The 25,630-nt window shown below is 50.4% G+C and overlaps 2 protein-coding genes across 16 annotated transcripts in view; one reads left to right on the top strand and one right to left on the bottom strand.

Moving 5' to 3' along the window:
- Gyltl1b (glycosyltransferase-like 1B) overlaps positions 1 to 5,189 on the top strand; it is a gene marked incomplete in the record, with an annotated part of 6,101 nt that extends 912 nt beyond the window's left edge. Inside the window, 13 exon segments of the mRNA XM_005384944.2 lie at positions 1 to 99; positions 312 to 394; positions 670 to 793; positions 971 to 1,142; positions 1,233 to 1,337; positions 2,388 to 2,500; positions 2,575 to 2,700; positions 2,808 to 2,963; positions 3,091 to 3,251; positions 3,570 to 3,848; positions 4,130 to 4,279; positions 4,362 to 4,557; positions 4,715 to 5,189. Coding sequence (XP_005385001.2) covers positions 1 to 99; positions 312 to 394; positions 670 to 793; positions 971 to 1,142; positions 1,233 to 1,337; positions 2,388 to 2,500; positions 2,575 to 2,700; positions 2,808 to 2,963; positions 3,091 to 3,251; positions 3,570 to 3,848; positions 4,130 to 4,279; positions 4,362 to 4,557; positions 4,715 to 4,924 — 1,974 coding nt within the window.
- A 169-nt stretch (positions 5,190 to 5,358) lies between these two features.
- The window catches only part of Phf21a (PHD finger protein 21A), a 188,482-nt gene continuing 168,210 nt past the window's right edge, over positions 5,359 to 25,630 (bottom strand). For all 15 annotated transcript variants that reach the window (XM_013514025.1, XM_005384053.2, XM_013514029.1 and 12 more), the window contains 4 exons: positions 14,497 to 14,652; positions 12,336 to 12,411; positions 11,285 to 11,388; positions 5,359 to 10,070 (listed from right to left, as the gene is read on the bottom strand). In XM_013514025.1, coding sequence (XP_013369479.1) covers positions 9,813 to 10,070; positions 11,285 to 11,388; positions 12,336 to 12,411; positions 14,497 to 14,652 — 594 coding nt within the window. In that variant the 3' untranslated portion in view covers positions 5,359 to 9,812. The remainder of the gene's footprint in view (positions 10,071 to 11,284; positions 11,389 to 12,335; positions 12,412 to 14,496; positions 14,653 to 25,630) is intronic.

The following is a 25,630-nucleotide window of genomic DNA, read 5'->3' as shown; positions in this document are numbered from 1 at the left end:
GGGGGCTCCTGCTGCCGGCCCACGCCGCCTGAACCCCCTGACGGGCGGCCTTCGGGGCCCGCCGCGCGCGAAGGGGCCCCGCGTCCGCCCAGGTGCCAGGTAGGTACCATCTGGACACCTGTGGGGCCTCCTGCAGGGCGCTTTCCTCGGCCCGGCCTCAGTTTCTCCGGTCGTGAAGTGCGGGCGCTGTCCCCGTCACATTCACACCCTGGCCCAGACGTCAGGCGGGCGCACCCGGGTCCAGGCCGGCGGCTCAGCCCGGCGCTGGGGCGGAGGTGGGGGCTGCAGCTGACCTGGCGGCCCCTCCCCAGCTCCTGCACGTGGCCATCGTGTGCGCAGGACTCAACTCCAGCCGAGAGGTCGTCACCCTGGTGAAGTCCATGCTCTTCTACAGGTACAGCCAGGTGTCATCAGCGCAGGTCAGAAGAGGGCAGGAGACAAAGTCTTGGCAGGGCACTGCTCTCCAAGCCGCAGCTTCCTCCTCTGTGACACGTGGGGGGGCGGGAGGGCGTGTGTCCTCTCCTGCCTGGGAGGCTTCCGTGAGAACACCCTGAGCTGAGCACCGAGGAGCTCTGGGCAGATGAGGAGGCTTCCACCTGTGAGCCCCCTGGGGTGAGGCTCGCCCCACCCTCCCGCGGGGCCTCCTCAGGCTTCCTCTCTGCTCCGAAGGAAAAATCCGCTGCACCTGCACCTGGTGACCGATGCAGTGGCCAGGAGCATCCTGGAGACGCTCTTCCGAACGTGGATGGTGCCGGCCCTCGGGGTCAGCTTCTATGATGCCGACCAGCCCAAGGCAGGAACCCACCCCCTCACTCAGCCCTGCCTACTCCCAGCAGTGTGTAGGGGGGTAGGGAGCCCCCCAAACACCACCTGAAGCTCCGACTCTTCACCCGTGGGTCCCCTTTTGTTCCCGTAATGTCACCCTGATCCCCTTCCCCACCAGCTCATGCCCGGCCCTTCCCACCCACAGCCTCAGATCTCCTGGATCCCCAACAAGCACTACTCTGGCCTCTATGGGCTGATGAAGCTAGTGCTGCCCGGCATCCTGCCCCCGGGCTTGGCCCAAGTCATTGTCCTGGACACAGATGTCACCTTCGCCTCTGACATCGCGGAGCTCTGGGCGCTCTTTGCTTACTTTTCTGGTGAGAGGTCTGGGTCCCTGCCTTCCCCACCCCACTCCCTGATTTGTCCACTGGTGGCCGCAGGCAGCTCCCTCGTCCCCTCCCCACCAGACAAGCAGGTGATCGGGCTCGTGGAGAACCAGAGCGACTGGTACCTGGGCAACCTCTGGAAGAACCACAGGCCCTGGCCTGCCTTGGGCCGGGGATTTAACACAGGTGGGGACAATGTTGGGGGGAGGCGTGAGGAGGGGGCTTCTAAGTCCCAGAAGCTGGGCAGGGCACAGAATACTGAGAAGTCCCCCAACCCAAGAATAGGAATATGGAAGGAGCACTGGATAAGCTCCCCAGTAGTTCAGTCCATGTGCTGGATGACTGGCCAATCTCAGAGCCTCAGTTTTCTCATTGAAAGCTGGGCATGGTGGCACACACCTGTAATCCTAGCACTTGGGAGGCTGAGGCAGGAGGATCATCGCCAGTTCGAGACCAGCCTGGGCTACAAAGTGAGCTCAAGGCCAGCCTGAACTGCATAGTGAGACCCTGTCTCAAAAAGACAAAAAAAAACCCAAACCAACATAAAACAAAAAACCCCAGTTTTCTCATCGATTAAATGAGGATGGTTTCAAAAGCCGTAGCCTCATTAGGCAATTTTGCTGCACAGAAATCACAGGTTGCAGTTATACAAACCAGATGGGATGGAGTCAGGCAGGGTGTCACACACCTGTAATCTGAGTACTTGGGAGGCTGAGACGGGAGGGTTGCTGCAAGTTCGAGGCCAACCATGGGCTACAAAATAAGTTGAAGGCCAGCCTGAACTGCAGAGTGAGACCCTGTCTCAAAAACACCAAAAAACTGCTGAAAGAAACTGTTAATGAGTCCTTGATTGATCAGTATTGCATGTCTATTTGTTTTCATGAGAAACCACTTTGAAGATATCAATATGTAATACAACAAGCATTGTTAATTCCCTACCACTTTGTTTGTAACTCTGTATTGTCTGTACTGTTCTTTTGCTATTTTGTAAAAGGTTGTCTCTTTGTTAATGTTTTCCTCCTTTTATTTTTAAAATTAAAAACAAACAAACGAACAAAAAAGTACCATAATCATATGGGACCATTCTATATGTGGTTTGTCATTGCCTATAATATCCTTACACCACACTTGACTGTACCAGGAAATCAAAACAGACATTCAGAAGATACCTTCATGGCCCCTACCTCCAGGAGCTGGTTGTCCCTCCTGGGCATGACGAGCCGTCCCTGTTGGCAGGTGTGATCTTGCTGTGGCTGGACCGCCTTCGGCGAGCAGGCTGGGAGCAGATGTGGCAGCTGACAGCGCGGCGGGAGCTCCTGACCCATCCTGCCACCTCCCTGGCCGACCAGGTCTGGGGAAACCTTGGTGGGGCCTGGGCTTGGGGCAGCCTGTGGGCTGAGGCGTGACGGCTGCGTCTGCCTAGGACATCTTCAATGCCGTCATCAAGGAGCACCCGGGGCTGGTGCAGCCCCTGCCCTGTGTCTGGAATGTCCAGCTGTCAGACCACACGCTGGCCGAGCTCTGCTACTTGGAGGCAGCCGACCTCAAGGTGAGTGGGGCAGGGGTCTGGGTGGTGGCAGGTTGGGCGGGTGAGGGGGAGGATGGGGACTATGGCTCCTGCTCTCAGTGACCTTACTGACACTCTCCTGGTCCCAGGTGATCCACTGGAACTCACCAAAGAAGCTGCGGGTAAAAAACAAACATGCAGAATTCTTCCGCAACTTGTACCTGACCTTCCTGGGGTACGACGGGAACCTGCTACGTCGAGAGCTCTTTGGGTGCCCGAGCCAGCCCCCAACTGGGGCTGAGCAGGTGAGAGGGAGCCACCTTCCCTTGCCTTAGGGATGCCCTGGCCCTCTGCTCTGGCAGCACGCAGTCTTGGCTGGGGTGGTCGTGTCGTCCTGTCCCAGCCCTGGCCCTCTGTCCTGACTCCCCACAGTTGCAGCAGAGCCTGGCCCAGCTCGACGAGGAAGACGCCTGCTTTGAGTTCCGGCAGCAGCAGCTCACCGTGCACCGTGTGCACATCACCTTCCTGCCCCACAAGCCGCCACCTCCCCGGCCTCACGATGTCACCCTGGTGGCCCAGCTTTCCATGGACCGGTGAGGGTACTGCGGGCAGCCCCAGAGAAAGGCACGGGCTGGGGTTAGGATTTTGGAGAGAAGGCTTTCACCTGGTAGCTGCCCGTGGAAGTGTGCTAGAAGTTGGGCTTCGGAGTCACCTGGACGCCGAGAGCTGGCCTCAGTAGCGGTGGGATTTGGACAAGCCCTGCTCTCTCATGTCCTGCGTTTCCTCACAGCTGGTGGGATGGGGAAGACGAAGACTGGCCTGAGGGCAGGTGCTTGCCAGTCACTCGGGAGGGTGTCAACTTGAGGGAGCTTTTCCCGCCCTCCCTGGGCTCACCACCCCGCTCACCCCAGGCTGCAGATGCTCGAAGCCCTGTGCAGGCACTGGCCGGGCCCCATGAGCCTGGCCTTGTACCTCACAGACGCAGAGGCCCAGCAGTTCCTGCATTTCGTCGAGGCCTCGCCGGTGCTGTCTGCCCGGCAGGATGTGGCCTACCATGTGGTGTACCGTGAGGGTCCCCTGTACCCTGTCAACCAGCTCCGCAACGTGGCCTTGGCGCAGGCACTCACGCCTTACGTCTTCCTCAGCGACATCGACTTCCTGCCTGCCTACTCCCTCTACGACTACCTCAGGTGGGCCGGGCGGGGACATTGGCGCGGCCGCGCTGGCTGTGGCACCCGTGTCCTTTGTGCACGGGGGTCTGGGTTAGGCTGTTCCTCTGGGCTCCTGAGAGCTGGGGCAGCTGGGGTGGCTTCAAACAGCAGCTCCCCAAACATAAAAACAGAGCTGCTAGCAGCTCCGCTGCACCGTGCTGCTCTGGAGGCGCTGAGGGTGGCTGTCCTTTGAAAGGAGGCGCAGGGCCCAACCCCAGAGGCAGAGTCCCCATGCCGGCCCTCGTCACTGTGCTCCTCAGGGCCTCCATCGAGCAGCTGGGGCTGGGCAGCCTGCGCAAGGCCGCTCTGGTGGTGCCGGCGTTCGAGACCCTGCGCTACCGCCTCAGCTTCCCCAGGTCCAAGGCTGAGCTGCTGGCCTTGCTGGACGCTGGTGCCCTCTCCACCTTCAGGTAGGAGGGGCTGCCACTCGGCTGCGGTCCCCACCCCGGCCACGAGGGCTCCTCACCTCAGCCTGCCTCTCCTGCCCCACAGGTACCACGAGTGGCCACGGGGTCACGCGGCCACGGACTACGCCAGCTGGCGGGAGGCTCAGGCGCCATACCGCGTGCAGTGGGCAGCCGACTACGAGCCCTATGTGGTGGTGCCACGCGACTGTCCCCGCTACGACCCTCGCTTTGTGGGCTTCGGCTGGAACAAGGTGGCCCACATCATGGAGCTGGACGCACAGGTGAGGGGGCGGCCTGAACTCCAGCCCAGCTGTGCCTCTGCCGGGCGGGTGAGTCCTTGGGCAGCTGTCAGCCTGCCCTTTCCCTCGCCCTTGCTGCGGTCTGGGGGGCTGTGGCGTGAGCCTGCTCCCCAGCACTGCCGCCTCCCCAACCCCGCAGGAGTATGAGCTCCTGGTGCTGCCCGAGGCCTTCACCATCCACCTGCCCCACACACCAAGCCTGGACATCTCCCGCTTCCGCTCCAGCCCTGCCTATCGCGCCTGCCTGCAGGCCCTCAAGGAGGAGTTCCACCAGGACCTGTCCCGCCGCTACGGGGCCGCTGCCCTCAAATACCTCACGGCCCTGCAGCGGCCCAGGAGCCCCGTCTGAGCCGCTGTCGGCTGGACCTGTGCCACCCCTTCACCGGGCTCAGCTCACACGCGGCCTGCAGACACCGGGCACCCTCCCACTGCCACCCTCCCACCTTCACAGCTATTTAAGTTATTTAAGGTCTCTGTGGGTGGGCCTGGGGCCTCCCCTGCTGCCTTCGTGCCACAGCTGGGATCCAGCCTCCTGTTGCCCCAGCTGGTTTGGGGCCGGCTTCCCCACCCTCCCTCCTGCACATTCCTTTTTGATAATTAAAGTTTTGAAGTGATTTTTGTGTTCCTCCCGGTGGGGGGGTCAAGGGCTCTCTAGGGCCCAAGGGCATCAAGGGACAGGGAGGCGCTACTCCGGGAGGGACGGCGAGACCTGAGACCCCGGAGGGCAGAGGCTGGGGCTGGAGCGTCACCCACCCTCCCTCACCGAACCCGACACCATGAGGCTGAGAGACTTTATTTGGCTTTATTTAGTAAAATGTTAAAATAAATAAATACAAATTGATCAGCTGCTCTGTATCCCCCCCACCCCCTCAAAACAAAAATCAAACAAACAAAAACAAAAACTTTGAAGCACAAAACTCCAAATACAAGTTCTACCAAGACTGAAATCACAAAGGGCATGGACAAGAGACAGGACTGGGGCCTGGCTGGCTCTCCTGCGCTCGGAGCTTGCTGACCGCTGGCCTGCCCGTCCCTCCTGCCTGCCTGCCTGCAACTCACCCCGGGCTGGGCACCGGGACACTGCAGAGAGGTGCGGGGGCCACGGCTGCGTGGGGCTGCGAGCGGCATGGAGGCCTGGCAGGAAGGAGCCGGGGGAGGGAGTGCCCAGCGGGACCCGCGCCCTGCCTCCCTGTTAGGAGTCACTTGTAAGAGCCCAGGCTCTCGAGGGGTAACCCCAGCTTGCCCCCTCCACTCTAGTGGGAAGGCCAGAGGAGGTCGCCAGGGGCCACCAACTCCCTTGAGAGGACTTAAATCGGGGCCAGATTTAAGTCAGGGTGAGAATGGGACTCCTGTTTCCCGCCGAGGTTGCCCTGCTGAGGGGTGGGGCGAGGTCCAGTCATTTACACAGAAAAGTTACCTCCATCCAACACAAGCTATGGGATCTGAGCACCCAGGGTCTGGAAAGTGTCCCTGGGCCGCCATCGGTCCGTTACCCTAGGCACCTTCCACCAGCGGTGAAAGTCTCCTAAATTCAGCCCTTTAGGTAAGGACGGACCACACCCAAGGAGGGAGTAAAGGGAAGAGACCACTCTGAGTGGGCGTGGAGGGGTGGGGTGCTGAGAGAGCCCCGGGAGGCTCCAATAGCCCCAAGAGAGTGCCAGAGGTGGCAGACAGGCAGCAGTACCCACAGAGACAGCGCCAGCGATGTGCCCCAAGTACACTCGTTCGCAGTGCCCCTGGGCCTGAGCCGGCAGCAGCAGGCACAGCGAGGCAGCCCAGGCTCCGCAGCGGGCTCCAGGGACAGGCCCTCACACAGGGAAGGCCCGCCAGGGACCGCCCCAGCTGGGTCCCAGTCAGGTACTGGGACAGGCTTGCCCCCAAAGGCCTGATAAGGAAGGAAGATACCAGAATTGGATGAGCTTAGTGGGATGGAGGTGGAAGGGTGAGGCAAGACCCAGCAGGTTTCTTGGAAGAAAAAGGACCTGCAGGCCAGGAATGCAAAATAAAGGTGGGGATAAAAAGGGGGATGACAGCAGCATGACCTCATAGCACCGCCCGGGGCTGCGCAGGATCCGTGCTGAGGGGTGAGGGCAGAGGGCAGAGGAAGCAGGCAGGCAGCTACAACGCAAATGGGAGGATGACACAGCTAAGAGGACTTCCCAGCCCCCGGGGCAGGACTGTGCCTGATCTGGGGCTAAATCGGATTCCCAGTCCAGGCCCTTGGAAGTGACGGCAGAGCCAGCCTAGCTTACACTTGTGGATGTCAGAGTAAGAGAAAGAGTGGAAGAAGAGGAAGCAGCACAGGTGGGGCGCTGCTGTGGGCGCCCACGGGTCCGGAGGGACAGAGCTGAGCTCCTGGGTTGGCAGATCAGCGAAGGACAGTGAGATGGCAGGAGCGAGAGGCCTTGCTTGACAGTATGGTGGAGTCTTGGAATTTGAGCCCAGGATGGAGGCTGGGGCCAGGGCTGCAAGTTGTACTCCATAACAGCCTGGATCTGAACTTTAGGAAGAATCTGTTCCTTGACTTTAGGAGAGGTCAGAAGGTAGTGGACAGTACTCAAGCAGGCAAACCAGTCACTTCCTGGCCTGGTCCCCCAGCCCGCACCCCTCTCGGAGTAGAGGCTCCTTTCCAGGAAGGACGGGTATTATGCGGCAAGCCCCAGCTTACGGGCCCAGACACGTCCACAGAGAGCTCTGAGAAGGCGTTCAGCCTCCGCTGGCCTCTGATCCGCCGCCAACGACTGTCCCAACTAGTCCAGGCATCTACAAGGCTCCCTGACTAGACATAGCACCTCAGTTTCTGAATGAGAAGAGGGGCTCCTCTGTTCCCCTCAGCCAGCCTGGCAGCCAGGACCCGGCTCTGAGGCCTGTGCAGTCAAACCCCAAGCCCTCAGCAAGGGTGAGCGTGTTACTCTAAGCAGCATCTCTTCTCTGCTGCTCTCGTTCCGGAGTCCCTCTGTCTCTGGGCCTAACTGGGGGAGGGAGAAGCTAAGAGGCCTTTTCTGCCACACCCAGACTCTGGCCATCACGGGCCTGGGGCGGATTGAGAAGAGACATCACAGTGGGGCCACAGGCAGAACTTCTGCTTCTGTCCCTTAAGCCAGGGACACGCAATGGACAAAGAGCTGCAGCGTGGACATGCGTCTGACAGGATTTACTTCCCACGCGGCACGACAGAGACGATCTGAGCCTTTCAGAACCTGGTTTTCCCAAAAAGGAAAGGCCACGATAGGCCGAGCCAAGGCAAGCACAGCGATTCTAGCCCAGGGGTGTCCAGGAAGCTGTGTGCAGGTGGGTGATGCCTGGGCCAGCAGGCAGAGAACATGGTGGAGCCTCTGACTCTCCAAAGCAAGACAGACTCAAGGCCACCCAGCTCCATCTCGAAGACAAACGTCCCTCAAGCGCCTCCCTCCTCTGTTCTCTCGAAGCACCGAGGGCTGATGCAGCCAGCCCGCACCACACCCTCCGAGGGGCAGCAAGGAACCTGGCCGGCCTTCCTCTCAAGAGGCGCCCCAGGCACTCGGAATGCTGGTGGCTGAAAGACCGAGAGCAGCACCAAAGGAAGGATCTTATTGAGGCACCAGCCTTTGCTCTAGCAGACACGGAGGAGACCGGGGGCAGGGCCCTGATACCATGCACACTCCATTTGGACTCAAAAACAGGAGCCGAGATCCCTGCACCAGGAAGAGTGGGTGGTCTGTGAGGAGGAGGAGGGCGCGTAGCCCGCAGCCCTTCCTGGGGACTGGCCCACCAGTTCAGAGACACACACACAGCAAAATGTCATCATGATCAGCAGGTTCTGTGCTAAAAAATTGTAACTACACGGCATTTTCTCCAGTTCTGACACCTTTTTAATAGAAATCACTGTTTTTAGGAAACAAATAGCACTTTTGTAATTTTTTTACAATGTTTCTTACCTTGATCTTAATTTAAGTAACACTAGGAAGACCTCAGTAGCTTTTATTTTCCTTTTTAATTTAAAAAAAAGTGTTTTTTTCCCCCAGATACAAAGATTTTTTTTTTTTGCCCTTGCATAAAAAAACAGTGCCCAAACGATGACACAGGACTCACAAAGACTCACTGACCTCACTGACACTATGACTCCTACGCTACCATGCACGGCCTCGACTACCCTTAACTGGACTGTCAGCCTGAAAAACAGCTTTTCTATTCCTTAGTTTAGTTTTTGTTACCAAAAAAGTAAAATAAACAACAAAATAAAACTTTCTTTAAAGAAAAAAGAAAAACAAAAATTTAAAAAAAAAAAGAGGAAAGAAACATCTCCATTCAATTCACACACACCTGGGTCGCGTGCTGCTTCGCTCAGGGTCGTCTCTTCTTATAAATATAGAAAAGGGATGGAGCTTGTTTTCAAGTAAAATCACCAATTCACCTTTTTTCTTCCTGGACCACACACACACCCTTCTTCCCTGCCTGGGCAAGGCCAGCAGGGCCCAGCTGGCCTTGGTCTCCAGGGACTGAGGGGCTCACGGCACAGGGGTGCGCAGTCACCGAGCGGGGGTGGGGAGGGGAGGCGGAGGCCTGGGAGGGCGGCGGGCACCCGGGCAGGAGCAGGGCTGGGAGGAGAAGCTAGTGGCCTTCCTGGTCTCCCCCTAGTGCCCTGGCGGCCCTCCTGACGATAGGAATACTGCTTATGGATATAGCTCCCACCCGCGCCCCTCCCCACCCCACCCCGCCCCTCTTCTGGGCACTGGGGTTGGTTAAATCTCGATTTCCTTTTTTTTTCTTTTTTTGGTTTGATAGTAGTGAAAGTTTAGAAACAGGAAAGCCCACACACTCTTTGGACTTGTCTTCTCTACCTAGACAAACAGCTCGGCAAATAAGGATCTGAAACCTGCTCTCCTCCCTCCGCCCGTCCCTGCTCCCACCCACAAAACAAAAACAAACCCATGGTGGCTGTGGAGGCTGCTGCAGGCACACACTGGTGTATAACAGAGAGAGTAAGTATATTATCTCACTTGGCATGGTGCTGGCAAAGAACCTCCAGCTGGCACTATTTCATGTAACATGGTCCAATCTTTGCATGTACACACAGAATAAGAAGGATCAATTGGCAAACTCGGGTGCCACCTGGCACAAGCATCTTCTCTCTCTCTGGAACCAAAGAGCCAAAAGAATCCTGTACTTCCCAGAAGCGATCGGCTTTGCTTTTCTAGAGTCTTCAGTGTTGCACGCTCCTGGCCGCCAGGATCCCGTGGCTTCTCCGGAGGGCTCTGTTATTTAGTCTCTTCCCCCGGGTTACAGTTCGCTGTGCAGCTCTGCGAGGTCGGGGAGGGGGTGGGCGTGGAGGCGCTGGCGCTGGCAGGGGGGGTGCAGTCCGGGCCGTTGGAGATGGCCCCCACAGTGGCCTCAGAGTCTACAGGTTTGGAGAGGTCGATGCCGTGGATGAGGCGGATCAGCTGTTTTACCTTCTCCAAGGAGCTGTGCATCTCCTTCTGCCGGGCGAGGATGGTGTTCTTCATTTCCATGCATTTCTGCAGCAAATGAAAAGGCAGCACTGAGCAGCTTGCTTTTCTAAAGGCCTGACAGCCCCCAAAGGAGCAGCCTCTGCCCCCTGAAAGAACTCTGTGGGCCAGGTGCAGCCCCCAGAACTTGCTTGGTTCCACTTGGAGTGGTAGCTACTTCCTAAGGAAAGGGAGGCCTCAAAGAGCAAGAGAGGGGACAAGCGATGGGCCTAAAAGCCAATTCTGCTTGACACTAGCACTTAAAACCAAACTGCATAACCACCAATGAAACGGAAGTCACTTAAGAACTTCCCACAGCTGCCCTGACACTGGCTGGAGCAGGCACGGGTGTGCTCTGCCACACTAACGGGTGGCCCTGAGGACTCCACGGAGCTCTGGGTAGAATCGAGCTAGCAGTGACACCTGGGCTTGAGCTGAGCGCCTTGGGAGCATCACTGGGTCCCTAAGAGCTTAGCTACAGGGCCTGAAGAGGGTCGGTTAGGGAGGGGGTTTAGGGAGCCTGGACAGCCCAAGGCCAAAGAAGCCCTCCCGCCCTCAGCCCCACAGCTGCTGGCGCCTGCTTTAGGCAGGGAGAGAGGTGTTCACTCTGCAGCCATGGGTGGCTGTGTGAGGGGAAAGGAGTGAGCTCTTCTGCCACCGAGTGCCCGGCACCAGCTGGTGTCTGAGAGATGAGGATACCCTGCTCTACTGGGAGGGTGTCGGGGGACCCGCTCCTGTCTGAAGGGCCAGGCACATGCACTTCTGATACCTTCCCCTGGGCCCCTTCCTCACGCTGCGCAGCGCAACTGAGAAATGCTGTCAGCACAGTGTGTGGAAAAAGGGGCGAGGGAAGACCCACGGCTGGACCCCCCAGCTCAGGGGCCAGAAGGAGTCACACCGGGGACCGGTCCGAGTCCACCCCGGGTCGGGCGAAGCTCCACACTCTCTCCAGACACAGACAAGGTCAGGAATGCACAGGGGTGGTGACTGCACTGCTGTGGCTGCTACTTGATCCGCACAGGCTCGAGACAGAAAATCCTCTCAGATTAAAGCCAAGCGGGTGCTCCAGAGCTCGGTAAGGTGCCACGGGGCTGAACCCTCACTGGAGGAAACTGGAGGGACTGGCCCCACCGCCCACCCCGACAGCGGAAGGAGCCGTGCTGCCCTGGGGCCTCACGCGCCGCTGTGCTCTCGAACACACCTGGAGTCTGCAGCCCGCCACCGAAGTCAGGCTGGGGACTTACACTTATAGAATTGCTGAGCTGTTTCACCTTCTGCTCTAATTGTTCTCGCTCTTGTTTTAAATCTGAACTCCATTTAAGTAACTTCTGTTTCTCTTCTTCTTTAGCTGGAGGAAAAAGGGATAGTTTCTAACAATGTTTTCATTGGAAAGGCTATTGTGCTCAGAATGCTTGCCAAAGAAGGTCTTTACCCCAAAAGGCCTGCCGTGTCTCATAACCCAAGCGCGGAACTCGCCCCCTCTCCTGTTCTATGTCTAGGTTTGCAGAGACCGTGTCTGAAGCTCAGGCTGCGCTTTACACAGACAAGATCTCACACTTCTCATCTTTCTTCCCCAAGAAGGTGGTACGCAAACATTCTGCTTCATTTAATAAAACATTTTCATTTTATTTTATTTTTGTTTTTATGAGACAGGGACTAACCACATAGTCCAGGCTGGCCTTGAACTCACTGTGTAGCCCAGGCCGGCCTTGAACTCACAGAGATCCTCCTGCCCCAGCCTCCCAAGTGCTGGGACTACAGATGAAAGGAGAAAGGTTTATGTAATCTGAAGAGAAACCAGAATATTGGGACTACAGGTGTGCACAACCACACCCGGCTTTGAAAACAAATACTGCCTTCCAATTTTCCCCCAGTACCAGGGACTGAACTCAGGGTTTAGTGCACTCTGGGCAAGCGCAGGATCACTGAGCTACACCCTCAACTCTTATTTTTTTTTTTTTTGAGACAAGGTTTCACTAAGTAGTCCAGATTGGCCTCAAACTTTCAATCTTTCTGGCTCAGCTTCCCAAGTAGCTAGAATTACAGGCATGTGTCACTGTGCCTGGCTAACAATTTCTTTCTTTCTTTTTTGTTTTTCTGAGACAGAATCTCACTATGTAATTCAGGCTGGCCTTGAGTTCACCACACAGCCCAGACTGGCCTGGAACTTGCAGCAGTCCTCCTGCTTCAGCCTCCTGAGTGCTGGAATTACAGGCATGCACTCCTGTGCCTGGCAATAATTTCTGTTTTAAGAATGTGAGCCTTACCAAAAAAGGGCTATGGGTAGTCCTTTACCTGCTTTGTAGGCAATATAGGAATGAACAATTGCTAAAGTTCCAGGCCATGGAATTGCTTCTTCTTTCTTCAGCATCTGAAAAGAATTTGAGAATTCTACCTTGAAAAGGAAGCATAAACACATACCCTACCGGTTAAGGGCAAGACACAGTGTTTATGACTGCTGGCAAACGAAATCCAGGAAGGATTTGTAGATTCCAGGCCAAAAAGTGCTAAATATCAAAGGCTGCAAGAATCAAGACACTTGTGCCTGGGTTTAGAAAGAGGCTAGGATCTGGCCGAGCATCCCACCGTCTCATACAGGCCACACTGCCTCAGCCACTCCACAAGGCCAGAGCCACCGGCACGAAGGCCGCATGTCAGGACGGTGGTGGATGTCATGGGCAATTTTCCCCTTGACCCATATGGGTGGCTTTTTTCCCATTTTACTATGTCCCTCAAAGACTTTTTTAAAAAAAATGTGGTTCTGGGGATTCACGCACACGAGGCAAGTGCTCTAGAGCTGAGCCACATCCCCAGTCCTTGTCTTTTCGGAGACAGGGTCTTGCTATGCAGTTCAGGCTGGACTTGAACTCACTCTGTAGCCCAGGCTGGTCTCAAATTCACAGCAGTTCTCCTGCCTGAGCCTCCCAAGTGCTGGGATCACAAGTGTGCCACCACACCCCAGTCCTTATTTTAATTTTTGTTGCTGTTTTTTGGAGACAGGGTCTTGCTATATAGTGCTGGTTGGCCTTGAACTCCTGGCAATCCTCCTGCCTCAGGTCCTTCCCATTCCCCACCCCACCCCAAGGGCTGGGATTACAGGAATGGGCCACCACGCCTGGCTAATTTTGTTTGGTTTTGTTTTAATACAAGGTCTTGCTAAATTGGCTAGGCTGGCTCAAATTTGGAATCCTCCTACCTCAGCCTCCCAAAAAGCTCATAGCTATACCCAGCTTCCTGAAAGACATCTTGACCAAGAAAATTAAATATCAGTTCTAAGTACTAAAGCGTAATCTAGACCCTGTGTAGATTATCAAAAGGTCACAAAGCAGCATCAGAAAAGAGCAGAGAGGGCTACTCTACTACACTGGACACAGTGGGGTAAGGACTAAGATTAGAAGGGGAAAAGCAGAATTCTCTCAAATCAAGAGTTTTTAAAAGAACTCAGCAGGATTCCAGTGCTTGCTGGGCTACATATTACTTATACAGTACTTTGTCTATTTCCTAAAGACCTGGGACAGCTTTTAATGCCCCAGTACTGGGGATTGAACCCCGGGCCTCTACACTGAGCTGCATCCTCAGCCTCTTTGTATTTTGAGACAGTCTTACTAACTTGTTAAATTGTCTAGGCTGGTTTTTTCGTTTTTGTTTGTTTGTTTTGTCTTTTTGAGACAGGGTCTGTCTGTGCAGTTCAGGTCGGCCGTGAGCTCACTTTGTAGCCCAGGCTGGTCTCGAACTCACAACGATCCTCCTGCCTCAGCCTCCCGAGTGCTGGGATTACAGGCGTGTGCCACCATGCCTGGCCTAGGCTGGTTTTGAACTTGTGATCCTCCTGCCTCAGCGTCCCAGAGTGCTAGGATTAGAAGTGTTTGCAGCTACACCCAACTATAGTAAAATCTTTTATAAAGACAAAAATACATAAGTAACTGAGAAAATGAGACCAGGAACCAAATAGAGAAGGAGGGAGATAGCTAGGACAGTTACTAACATATGTGCCTTCTAAGTTTGAAATATCAAGACAGCACTTCACAGTTAGTTCTCTGAGCCTAAAGATAATAAAATTTAAAGGTGAAATGATTGTTAACTGAACTAATCAATTGAATACTTTTCTTTAAGGATTTTATTCCCAAAGAAGAGTTCTAAAGCCATATACTGGGTTTGGACCTTTTTTATTTTTTACTGGACCTTTTTTAGAGGATGAGGCAGGATGAACTTTTGAGGATCTTGACATTTAAAAAGAAGATAAGGATTTCAAGTACAGGGAAGGAGGCTGTTCTCCACCTTGGTCAGTGGGACAGAGGCTCTGAGGGCATGAGGCTGAGGCTGGTGCTGTGCACAGGCTGAGAAGGTGTGGTCTGGAAAAAAACAGCTGGAGGACAGGAGAAGGTCCCACTCCCCCGGCAGAGGGAAGGCACTCCTCCTCCTCCTCAGCTCACCCTGGTCCGAGCCACCCCAATACCTGGTCCTGACATCTGGGACAGATCCACATGCCCTTGGGGATGGTTTTCAGAGGCGGGTCGAGGCAGTCCAGATGATACACACGGGAGCACGTGTCACACATCAACAACTGGCCACTTTTTCTGCAAACGCTGCAGAAATCCTCGTGGATATCACCCTATGAAGTTGAGAGGACAGGTAAGAAAAGGACAGAAAAGGTAAAATTTTAATGTTAACATGTTTATTCCATATGCATGTAAGTATCTTAGGGCAAAGCGACTGCCCCTCTGGCACATCAGGTTCAGAGAAAGGGGAGTGGCTACTGGCCAAGTCCCCACTGGCTCGATAGGGCCGAGGTTCCCCAGGCAGGGGCAGAATTTTAAACTTTAAGTTTTTATAGGAAAGCTCTATAATTGCCTAGACCAAAAATTAACTTTATAGGTGACAGTTAAGCATTTATGATGTTTGCTAAGAATCCAACTCACAAATCAGAAATTTTACAGGCAGTAAAATCCATTCGTCAAACAATCCTCATTATCTATCATTTTACAGGAGGAGTTTAGAAGAACTGGGAAAGACACACAAGAAGTAAAGTTTTACTAAACTCCTTGCTTACTAAGGGGGGAAGATATAGTGAAAATATAGTGACTTTCAAATGGGAAAATACTGAGTCAGGAACAAATTAAACTCATATAAGTATTCTTTTTTTTTTTTTTTTTTGTTTTTCTCCGGTACTGGGAACCAAACTCACGACCTTGCGCTTGCCAGGCAGGCGCTTTTGCCGCTGAGCTAAATCCCCAGCCCCTTCATATAAGTATTCTTATACCAAGACTTTAAGAAGCCAAAGCAATGTTCCCTTGAAGTCAGTATTTAGCTTTGCTGTTTGATGGCCACTCGGTCCTAGAAGGCTTTATCGTCCCCTGCCCCCCGTGGCTACTGCACTGCATGGAAAAAGACAAGTAGTCCCAGGCCACTTTCCACCCCACCCCCACAGTGACAGTTTTAGTACTCAGGTGAGTCTGCTGGAGCCCTCTGAACAGAACACACTGTCAGAAAAGAAGAAGATCTATTTGAAAGTTGGAGAACACAGGGAAGAAAAAAAAAAAGTTCTTAAAGAAGTATTTTTCAGCAAGTCAATCCCATCCTGTTCTCTACAAAGGATTAATGCTGGTGAGGATGCCGAGGACCAGAAGATGGAGGGACAGGGCAGAGGTGACTCAGCAAGTTGGTGCCAATGTTGCTTTAAGGTTGCCAAGCCTCTCTGCTTGAAGGCCTAGGACAGGACTTTTTCTTGTGGGAAGCAACACCACAAAGCAATGGCCAGTCCTTCCTTTCAATGGCACAGCCCTCCCCGAACACCTTACTCAGAGAGCAGAGCTCTGCAGACCCACACTTCCTCTCTAAAGGACAGGACGGATTCTCTGTAATTCACCATGGTATGTGGCAGCCTACAAAGAAGTTATCAATACATCATAGTTTGGACAGATTTTAATCCTTCTTCATAAGAAAATATTACCTCTTGAGTGGTAAAAGAGAAACTCAGTATATATGCAAAAATATTATATGAGATCGTGTCTGACAGTTGACCTTCCAGGTCCTCACAGCAGTTTTGTCCCTGGATCAGCTGTGGCTTTCTTCCTTCACTCTTTTTGGTTTTTTGAGGCAGGGTCTTGCTGTGTAGCCCAGGCTGGTCTCAAATTCATGGCAATCCTCCTGCCTCAGTCCTGGAATGCTGGCATTACAGCTATGTGCCACCACACCTCTTCCTTCACTCTTAAAACCAGGCTGAAAAGTGCTTCCTCCACCTGGAGAATCTGAACCTTAGCCCCAGGTTGCAAGTCTGCAACGTTATGACATTTATAAAGAGTGTAGAGACTGCTTTACATGAACCAGAGATAAAATTATCAGTGAAGAAGTGAGTTATCCTGGACACTGGATAGTGAGGGGGCTTGTCACAGTAAATGAGTTCTCCTTGCTCTCCTTTGCTCCTAAACAAGGAGAACATCAAGAAGCAGAAGGCAGAGAGTACTGAAAATAAAAGCTAATTAATTTCTTTCAAGTTTCTAAAGAAAAGAATATTTCTTATCCCATTTACATGTCCTAAGGCAATGGCTCCTAATAATTTTGGGTCAGGAATCCTTTACACTCTTAAAACCACTGAGGATCCCAGAGAGCTCTTGGTTATGTGAATTATACCTACTATGTTTGCTGCATTAGAAAGGAGCTTTAATTTGGTAGGGGGACTTACTAGGGACTGAACCCAGGGCCCTGCATATGCTAAGCAAGCACCTCACTACTGGGCTGCAACCCCAGCTCTTTTATTAAAAGTTTATTTTGAGACACAGAGCCTTGCTAAGTTGGCCAGACTGGGCCTAGAACTTGCAATAGTCCTGCCTTGGCCTTCTGAGTTACTCAATTTACAGTCCTATGGCACCACAGCTGGCTAAAGCTTTCACCTTTGAAATAATAACTATAGGATCACAGAAAGTTACAAAAAATGGCACAATGAAATTTTGTTTTTGTAGTAGTGGAGACTGAACCCAGAGCCTTTGTACTGAGCCCCTTTCACTTTTTTCTTTCTTTCGTCTTTTTGAGACAGGGTCTTGCTATGCAGTTCAGGCTGGCCTTGAGCTCACTTTGTAGCCCACACTGGTCTTGAACTGGCAATGATCCTCCTGCCTCAGCCTTCCAAGTACTGAGATTACAAGTGTGGCCCATCATGCCTGGCCTCCTTTCACTTTTTAATTCGAGACAGGATCCCACTAAGTCACTAAACTGCTTAGGATGGATTTAAATTTGTGATCTTCCTGCTTCAGCCTTCTAGAACACTGGGATTTTAGATGTCTGCCACCATACCTGGTGAAAAATTTAAAAACTCAAGAATATACAAGTATGTATTCTATAGCATAAAATGTTCCCCCAATCAAAATACTTTAGTTTCTGTTTCCCAGTTAACAGTTCTTGTTACAGTTCCTGTTACCTCTGTTTCTTAGGAGTGGCCAGTCACTATGATACATAGCTGGTCACTATGATGCGTATTTTAAGAACCAATCAAAGACAGTGAAGTACTCTGCTTCTGTATACTTCCCACTTCCCATATATGCCCTAGACCATCAGAGATCAGCGCTTGATATTTTGGGAATGATCCTGGTCAGTGCCCAGCAACATAAAAAATCTGCCTCCAAATCCTGGGTGATGTTTCAGTGTTTCTGTTACCACTGAGTCTGGTGTGTTGGCTGGGAAGACCAATTTTTTTTTTTTGGTGCCAGGAATTGAACTCAGGACCTTGCACTTGCCAGGCAGGCACTTGTGCCGCTGAGCTAGATCTCCAGCCCCAAGACCAACTGACCCCTTTGGTCACTGGTCGTGGCCCTCTCAGACTGAGCAAGGACCTCTCCAGGTCCTGATGGGAAAGTGTGCTCTTCAGATTTCTTGAATCCCCTCTGGGGTCTCGAGGAAGATTCTCAGCTCCCCATTCAAGTGGCTCACATAGGACCCAAAAGGGAGGAGGATAGTCTGCCTGCCTGCCTGCCTGTCAGATTCTAGAGAGACCCTAGGGGCACCCAGTTAGTCTATCTGTCAGTCCTGCTCAGCTCAAGCAGAAGGAGAGCCTGATCAACGTTCACCCTCAAGGAAAGGGTGTTGGACTGTTTAACCTCTGAGTGTCTGCTGAATGACTGTGTGAGTATTCCTAATGGACAGCAAAGGCAATAGGTTGTTCTGTCTATGCTCCATGGTATGGAGTTGGACTTCTCTCTCCAAACTATGGAGCTTGATTGGGCCCCAACCTGCAGCTCCATGGATACATCTAATAAAGGACAAAATGGAGAACCTACTGATGCTTCTCCTCAGTCTGAATGGTCCTAACATTGCCAGGAGGCAAGTGGCCAGGCAGGCATCTGAACAGTCTCTCTCTCCAAGGGGCACTCACCCTTTGTCTAGTGTGCCATCATTTAAGGGTACACAACACACGTAGAAAGTCAGAGTTGGGAAAACTCAGTCAAGAAATAGTCAAAACTCGTAGTCCCTGACTGCAGCAAAGGAAGTTTTTCTGGTGATTACAGAGTTAAAATGAAATGAAGCTGCTGCAAGCCCTGACACCTCTGCTCCCAAAGCCTGAACAAGAGCTGAGGACTCTGCATTGACAAATACCACAGTAGCCATCACTGGGTCAGCTTTCCAGTCAGCAAAAAGAAACAAGGCAACCCAGTCAAGTATTTCTCAAAGACATCAAAGCGGGGGTACAAAAAGCCCAAAAATATGTCAAAAGTTACTACTGTTACCCAGAAGTCTGATAAAGCCCTTACCAGTATGCAAGTTATAAGGGTTACGGACAAAAAAAAAATGCCCCTTCAGATTAAAAGATAAGGACTCTCAAAAACTTCAACTTGAATCAGATGACAACCCTTTCATAGGTCTGATGCGCTCAGACTAGGTCAGACTGGGCTCTCTTCTTCCTGGTAGACAACGGAACAGAACTCTCTGCCTTTAAAAGTTCCCCCTGTTAAAACAAACGTTACCATCCCTGGTGCAACTGGGACTCTTACTTCTTGCCTCTTCTGGCAGGTAAGAATTTGTTTCTGTACATGCCTGTATGCCCCACACTGCTTCTGGAAAGAGACCTCCTCTTCAAGTTAAAGGCACCAAGCCAGTCAGCCCTTCTCTTGTTAAAGCTTGTATCAGCTCAAGACAGAAAACCACAATCCTGAAATTCTGAAAATTCTCCCCCTAAGGTATGAGCTGAAGACTCGCCTCTGGGTCTCGTCATCAACCACTCTCTCATGTCCTATGTCACAGGAAGCACAAACAGGCATCTAGCACACATGAGCCGCCTAAAGCAGTTCAGGATCCTGATATACTGTTAATCACCTGAAACACTCCTCCCCTCCTGGTAAAAACACCCAGTGGGGATTACCAGCTAGTGCAAGATCTCTGTGCCATCAACAACGCAGCTATCACCTTGCACTAGGCAGTTTACAACCCATCCACAAGGGGCTGGGGATTTAGCTCAGCGGCAAAAGCGCCTGCCTGGCAAGTGCAAGGTCGTGAGTTTGGTTCCCGGTACCGAAGAAAAACCAACAAAACAAAACAAAACAAAACAACCCATCCACAAGGGTTTGGGAACTCTCTCACTATTTTTGGAGATGCTCTAACAACAGAATTGGCCACTCCTAGACAGCCTGTTTCTCTGTCCCCTCCTGCTCGCCATCATGGTCCCCTGAAAAAAAAAAATGCAACCATACATCCAGAAGCTTCAAAACCACAAAATGTTTATAGACTGTCAAACTGCTGAAATATACCTCTCCTGCCTGCAAAACTAGTTCAGGATCTCCAAGCTGTGATGCTACCGTGGTTGCCCTCCACCCTTCAGTCACCCACAGCCTGCTGGTACACCTGTCTGGACCTAAAGAATGTCTTCTTCTGCCTTCAGCTGGCTTCTGTCATCCAGCCCCTCTTTGCCTTTAAATGTTAAGACTCCAGTTCTAAACTCAAAGGTTAACTGACCTGGGCTCAACCTCCTAGAGGTTCAAAAACTTGTTTACCCTCTATGAAAAAGTCCTCACAGCTGACCTCACTAGCTTCCCAGCACAAAATATCACTGTACTTCTGATTAACGACACCCAAGCTGCCTGCTAAAAGGGCACAAAAGCTCTGATGCAGTATCTGGCAGAACCTGGCTACAACATGTCTTGAGAAAAGGCACAAATCTGCAAGTAAAAAGTAAAAGTCCCTCTTTACAGCCCAAACCTTAAAAATTACAGATATAACTGAAATTCAACTTGTTCATTAATAAATGACAACATGTGGCTTCAAAAATACTCAGACTATCAGCCCTTGGGAGTGCCCAGTGGCCTACCTGTGCAGACACTTGGATCCAGCTGCTAAGGGCTGTTTCCCCCTTTGCCTCCACACTCTAATAGCTACTGTCCTTCTGATCAAAAAAGCTGACAAACTCACCTTAGGCCAAGACTTAACTGTCCAGGTGCCACATGCTGTACTGGACCTCCTAAATAATTAAGGACCACTCAGTCCTGCCATGTATCTGCCCACCAAGCTGGGCCCACCATACCATGACTGCCTGGCTGATGAACTGTTCTCCAGCTGACCAGACTTAAAAATGAACCCCCTGACAGATGCTGAACACAGCCTTTTTAAGGATGGAGGTAGCTCTGTTAGAAATGAAGTCTGATAGGCTAAATATGCTGTGGTCGCCTTGGACAAAGCTATTTTGGCCAAAGGTCTCTTTCAGGGATGATCTGCATAGCAAACAGAAAAAATGAAAAGGTCTACTACTTCTTGCTGCTGTTTAAAAACTGCCACCAATGATGCCAAACCTGTGCTCAAAACAATCCAGTCCAGAGGCCTAAGCCCCCTCCGGGAATCTGATTGACTAAAATATCAACCCCACCTAGAAAGACTTTACATAGTACTCCCAGAAGATCCATCTTAATCAGAGGCAGACCTTATCCAAGTGTATGTTCTGCAAGCTGAAGCCACAGCACTGGCACCTGTACCCCTGCAGCCAACTCAGGCTTCAGCATCTGTGTCACTGGCCCTGACTTTCACCCAGAATGGAATAATAGTGGACTCTCCTCCTTTAAAGATATACACACAGACTTCACAAAAATAAACCTTACAGGGGTTACAAATATCTGTTAGTACTCATCTGCACTTACTCAGGCTGGCCCAAGACATTCCCTATCTGCGATGAAGAAAACAACAAAAGTTTATAAAAGTCCTACTATAATAACGGGCCTACATTTGTAAACATACAACATATAAGCCACAAAGCTCTAAAAAAGTTTAAAAAATAAAAATCTAACCCTATAGGAAAAGCTTGTAATGGGTAATAAAAATTTAGCTAAAAGACCAGCCATAACTGTACACACATATAGCCCAGGTACATATTAACTACCTCTACAAGTTTCAGAAATCCAGCTTTAGATCCACCATTCCAGAGTTTGTTTGTTTGTTTATTTATTTATTTATTTATTTATTGTTTTGTTTTGTTTTGTTTTTTTGTTGTTGTTTTTTTTCCGGTACTGGGAATCAAACTCATGGCCTTGCACTTGCCAGGCAGGTGCTGTGCCACTGAGCTGAATCCCCAACCCCATTCCGGAGTTTAAAAAGCCAATCCAGACAATTGCTGGAGTTTACCTGGACCAGATAGCGCCTTTAAAGTTCACTCTGAAAAAATGACACACTCATAGCCTTGCTCTGGTCCCTGGAGGCTGACCAGTCCATGCGTGTCTAAAGCCTGAGGACACCGTTCACAGAATTGCTCCATATTTCAATGCATTATTCCCCTTGATTTTTATGCCTTTTCAGGCTGCTTACCCTAGTCCTTGCTGCCACTTCAGCTTGCATATACTGTATTGTCCAACTTGGCTTTTGCTTCCCACACCCCTGTTAGCTTGGTTTTTGCCTTAGCTCTATGGATGGTTGCCCCCCACCCAATAAACAATTAGCCAAACACTTGATAAGCGTCCAAGGCATATTGGGCACTTGGCTAAATTAGACTGACTCCCTCACTCCCTTGCCAGAGGAGTAGTAAATCAAGGCCACGAAGGGGAAAGCATGTGTCTTCCTAAAAGCACCTCAGGGAGAGACTCTATAATAAGGGAAACAAATCACAAACTTTCAAATCTTGGGCACCTTGGCTAGGGCCCATCCTAGGACCACTGACAGCCCTAACGTTATTGCTTCTAGTTGGGCCTTATCTCAGAAGATCACATGTAACACACCCAGCAAAGATCTGCCAGGAAACTGAAAGAAATATAGCAGAAAATGCTCCCTCCACTGCCAGTATACTTCAGTTTCCGTTAGTTTCCCAGGTAACAGTTTCTGTTATAGTTCCTTCTGTTTCTTAGAAATGGCCAGTCACTACCACACATATTTTAAGAACCAATCAAAGACAGCCAAGTACTCTGCTTCTATATACTTCCTGCTTGCAAACTCCATATAAGCCCTAGACCACCAGAGATCAGGGCCTGGTATTTTGGGAATACTCTCGATCAATGCCCACCAATGTAAATAAATCTGTCTCTAAATCCTAGGTGATGTTTCGGTGTTTCTGTTGCCACTGCATTCCACTAGCCATTATATGACACATCAAATATCTGGCAAACTCTACAGGTCCAGTCTTGAGAGAATGAGAGTAGTAAGGGCAAATGGTACTCATTCATTCATTCATTCATTCATTCATTCATGTGGTTTTTTTGAGACAGGATTTCACCATGTTGTTGAGGCTGGCCTTGATCTCACTATGTAGCTCAGGCTGGGCTCATATTTATAGGGATCCTCTTGCCTCAGCTTCTTGAGTGCTGGGATTATAGGTATGCACCACCATGCCTGGCATATAGCATTTACTATTATGAAAAGTTTTTTTTTTAAAGGAAAAACAGCTGGGCATGGTGGCACATCCCTGTAATCCCAGCACTAAGGAGGCTGAGGCAAGAGGATCACTTTGAGTTTGAGCCCAGCCTGGGCTACACAGTGAGTTCAAGGCCAGTCTCCTGAACTACATGGTGAGACCCTGCCTTAAAAAAAAAAAAAAAAAAGAGAAGCATTCATTTCTTTTTTAAAATTAGTATATAATTGAGATACATAATGGATACATTCATCATAGGGGATTTGTACCCGTACACAACTGCATCTTGAGCCTTTTTACTTCCCTTCCCTCTCCTCCCTCCTGTCTCTCCCAATCTCCAGATGCCTTTCCCATCTCTGCAAAGTCTACCTCTCTGTTCCCTATTATCTATTATTTTCTCTTCAGAGTATTTATACTCAGCCAGGCATGGTGGTGCATGCCTGCAATCCCAGCACTCAGGAGGCTGAGGCAGGAGGATCACTGCACGTTCAAGGCCAGCCTGAACTACTTAGCAAGACCCTGTCTCAAAAAAAAAAAAAAAAGAAAAAACCAAACAAACAAATTATGCTTTCAGTTTGTCATACAGTAGAAACTATGCAATATTTAACTTTCTGTGTCTGATTTATTTCACAGCATTATGTTTTCAGGGTACACCCATTTTCCTACAAATGACTCAAATTATCCTTCATTATGGCTGAGCAGTACTGCACTGTTTGAATACACATTCATCAGTTCAAGGGTATATAAGCCTCTTCCAAGAATAATTTTTCTTTTTGAGGGTCTTGCTACATAGTTCAGGTTTGCCTTGAACTCACTATGTCATTCAGGGTGGCCTTAAACTCTTGGTGATTCTCCTGCCTCAGCCTCTCAAGTGCTGGAATTATGGGCATGTGCCACCACACCTGGTTTAAGGGTTTTGATAATATAATCCCCTGAAAGAGTCTCTGTGACCCCAGATTACACCTTTAGAAGCGCTAGCCAATAGAAATAAATACAAAAGACCAAGGCATTTTATCCATATGGAGTAGGTTCTTTTCGTAAAAGACGTTCTGCAAAGGCACTATACCCAGTCAAAAACGGCTTAGTTTTGATGACTGCTCAACTTGTGACCATAACTAAACAGCAGAAAGATGACTGATTTATGAGGTTTTCCTACGAGTGGAGGGCCTGTTTTCAGGGAAACGCTGGCTCTAACAACTCCAGCTTTATTGTGTGCTAAAAAGAGTTTATAATTATGTCAACATAGCTTTCCTTCTCATAAAAATGATGATAGTAGCAACAAGGTACATCCTGAGGATTAGTGTCTGGCTGGGTCTTGTATTACCAAGTCCTTCTAGATGGTTATTGATCCCCAGGAAACGCTTGCCTCTCAACTGTTACTGTTTAATTAATGTTGTTGAGGCTGATGCTACCCAGTAGCAAACCCACAGAACCCTGCGTGTTGATTTTAATCACCACTGCTGTTGGGATACTGCAAAAGTAGCAGTCAATTATCTTTTTTTTTAAAAAAAATCTATTCCACTGGGTTTAACATAGGAAATTCTGAACATATTTAGTGGTTTTAGAAAAGCTTTCTTTTACCTTCAGCTTTCAGAAAAGAATAATGAAATTTCTGAAAAGAATAATGTTGCATTTTAAAATGAAACCTGGGAGAAATTTTAAAACTCTGTGATTTGACCTGAGTGGATCTTTTGGGTCTAGACTTGAAAAAAACAAAACAAAACATAAATCCGCTCAACAACAACTATTACTATGACTAAAGCAACACTACTCAGAAGAGACGCTAACGCGTACAAACATAAATCCTCATCTCCCAGCACTGACGCAGTGGAGAGCTGTACCACAGAGCCAGTAAGCTGGCATCTTTTTGGCAATTCTGTGACCAAGGAAATGCTGGGACAGTCTTTGGTGCCAGCACGCAAGGTTTCTGGAAGGGACTCCTGGTGCTCATTAATACGAGGACCTGAATCAATTATTAATGACAAAAGTTAGGAAACTGGATGAAGTGCTAAATCTTGACAGCCATGATGCGCCTACAGCTACCAGCTGTGTTCAACGAAGGGAACCTGTGGGAAGACAGAGTCCTTCTGTGATCCCGCATCCCCAAGATCGTGCTTCCTTTGTTGGCTCTGGCATTTTAACTGTGAATGTGCACGGGTATTCTTTGGAAAAGATTATGCCATTAGTAAGTGCTGAGAACATTCAAGTTCAAGGAACATTTTACCTCAAGATGATCAACAATAAACTTCAATTCACAAAAGAACTGAGACACGGTCAAAATGAAATTCTTGATCACCCTCCTCAAACCTTTCTTACGGTCTTTACTAAAGTGGCAGCTTCAACCTTCTAATAGTTATTTAGGACATAGTTTTGTATGTGCTGCTGAAGTGAGCACACACTATACAATTTTGGATTTAACCTTGATTATGCTCTCTTTCTCATTCCCCACATGCAACCCCGCTGGTTCTTTAAAATATGCACAGTCTCCATCACTTCTCCCTGTCTACTTCTACCACCCTACTAGCCACGCGCCACTATCACCTTCTGCTGGGATGACTGCAAGGGCCTCCTAACTAGTCTCTCTGCTTCCACGCTCCTTGCCCCACACTTGAGACATAGTGCTTCTTCTAAAATCCAAGTTGATTTTACAAACACCTTAAAAACAGTAAATGCAGGGGCTGGGGATTTAGCTCAGCGGCAAAAGCGCCTGCCTGGCAAGTGCAAGGTCATGAGTTCGGTTCCCGGTACCGGAGAAAAACCAAAAAAAAAAAACAAAACAAAACAA

This window comes from Chinchilla lanigera, unplaced genomic scaffold, assembly GCF_000276665.1.
Source record: "Chinchilla lanigera isolate Chin_1 unplaced genomic scaffold, ChiLan1.0 scaffold00021, whole genome shotgun sequence".
Taxonomy (NCBI): domain Eukaryota; kingdom Metazoa; phylum Chordata; class Mammalia; order Rodentia; family Chinchillidae; genus Chinchilla; species Chinchilla lanigera.
The sequence above is the reverse complement of the archived record's forward strand: the minus strand, read 5'-3'. Positions and strand labels throughout refer to the sequence as shown.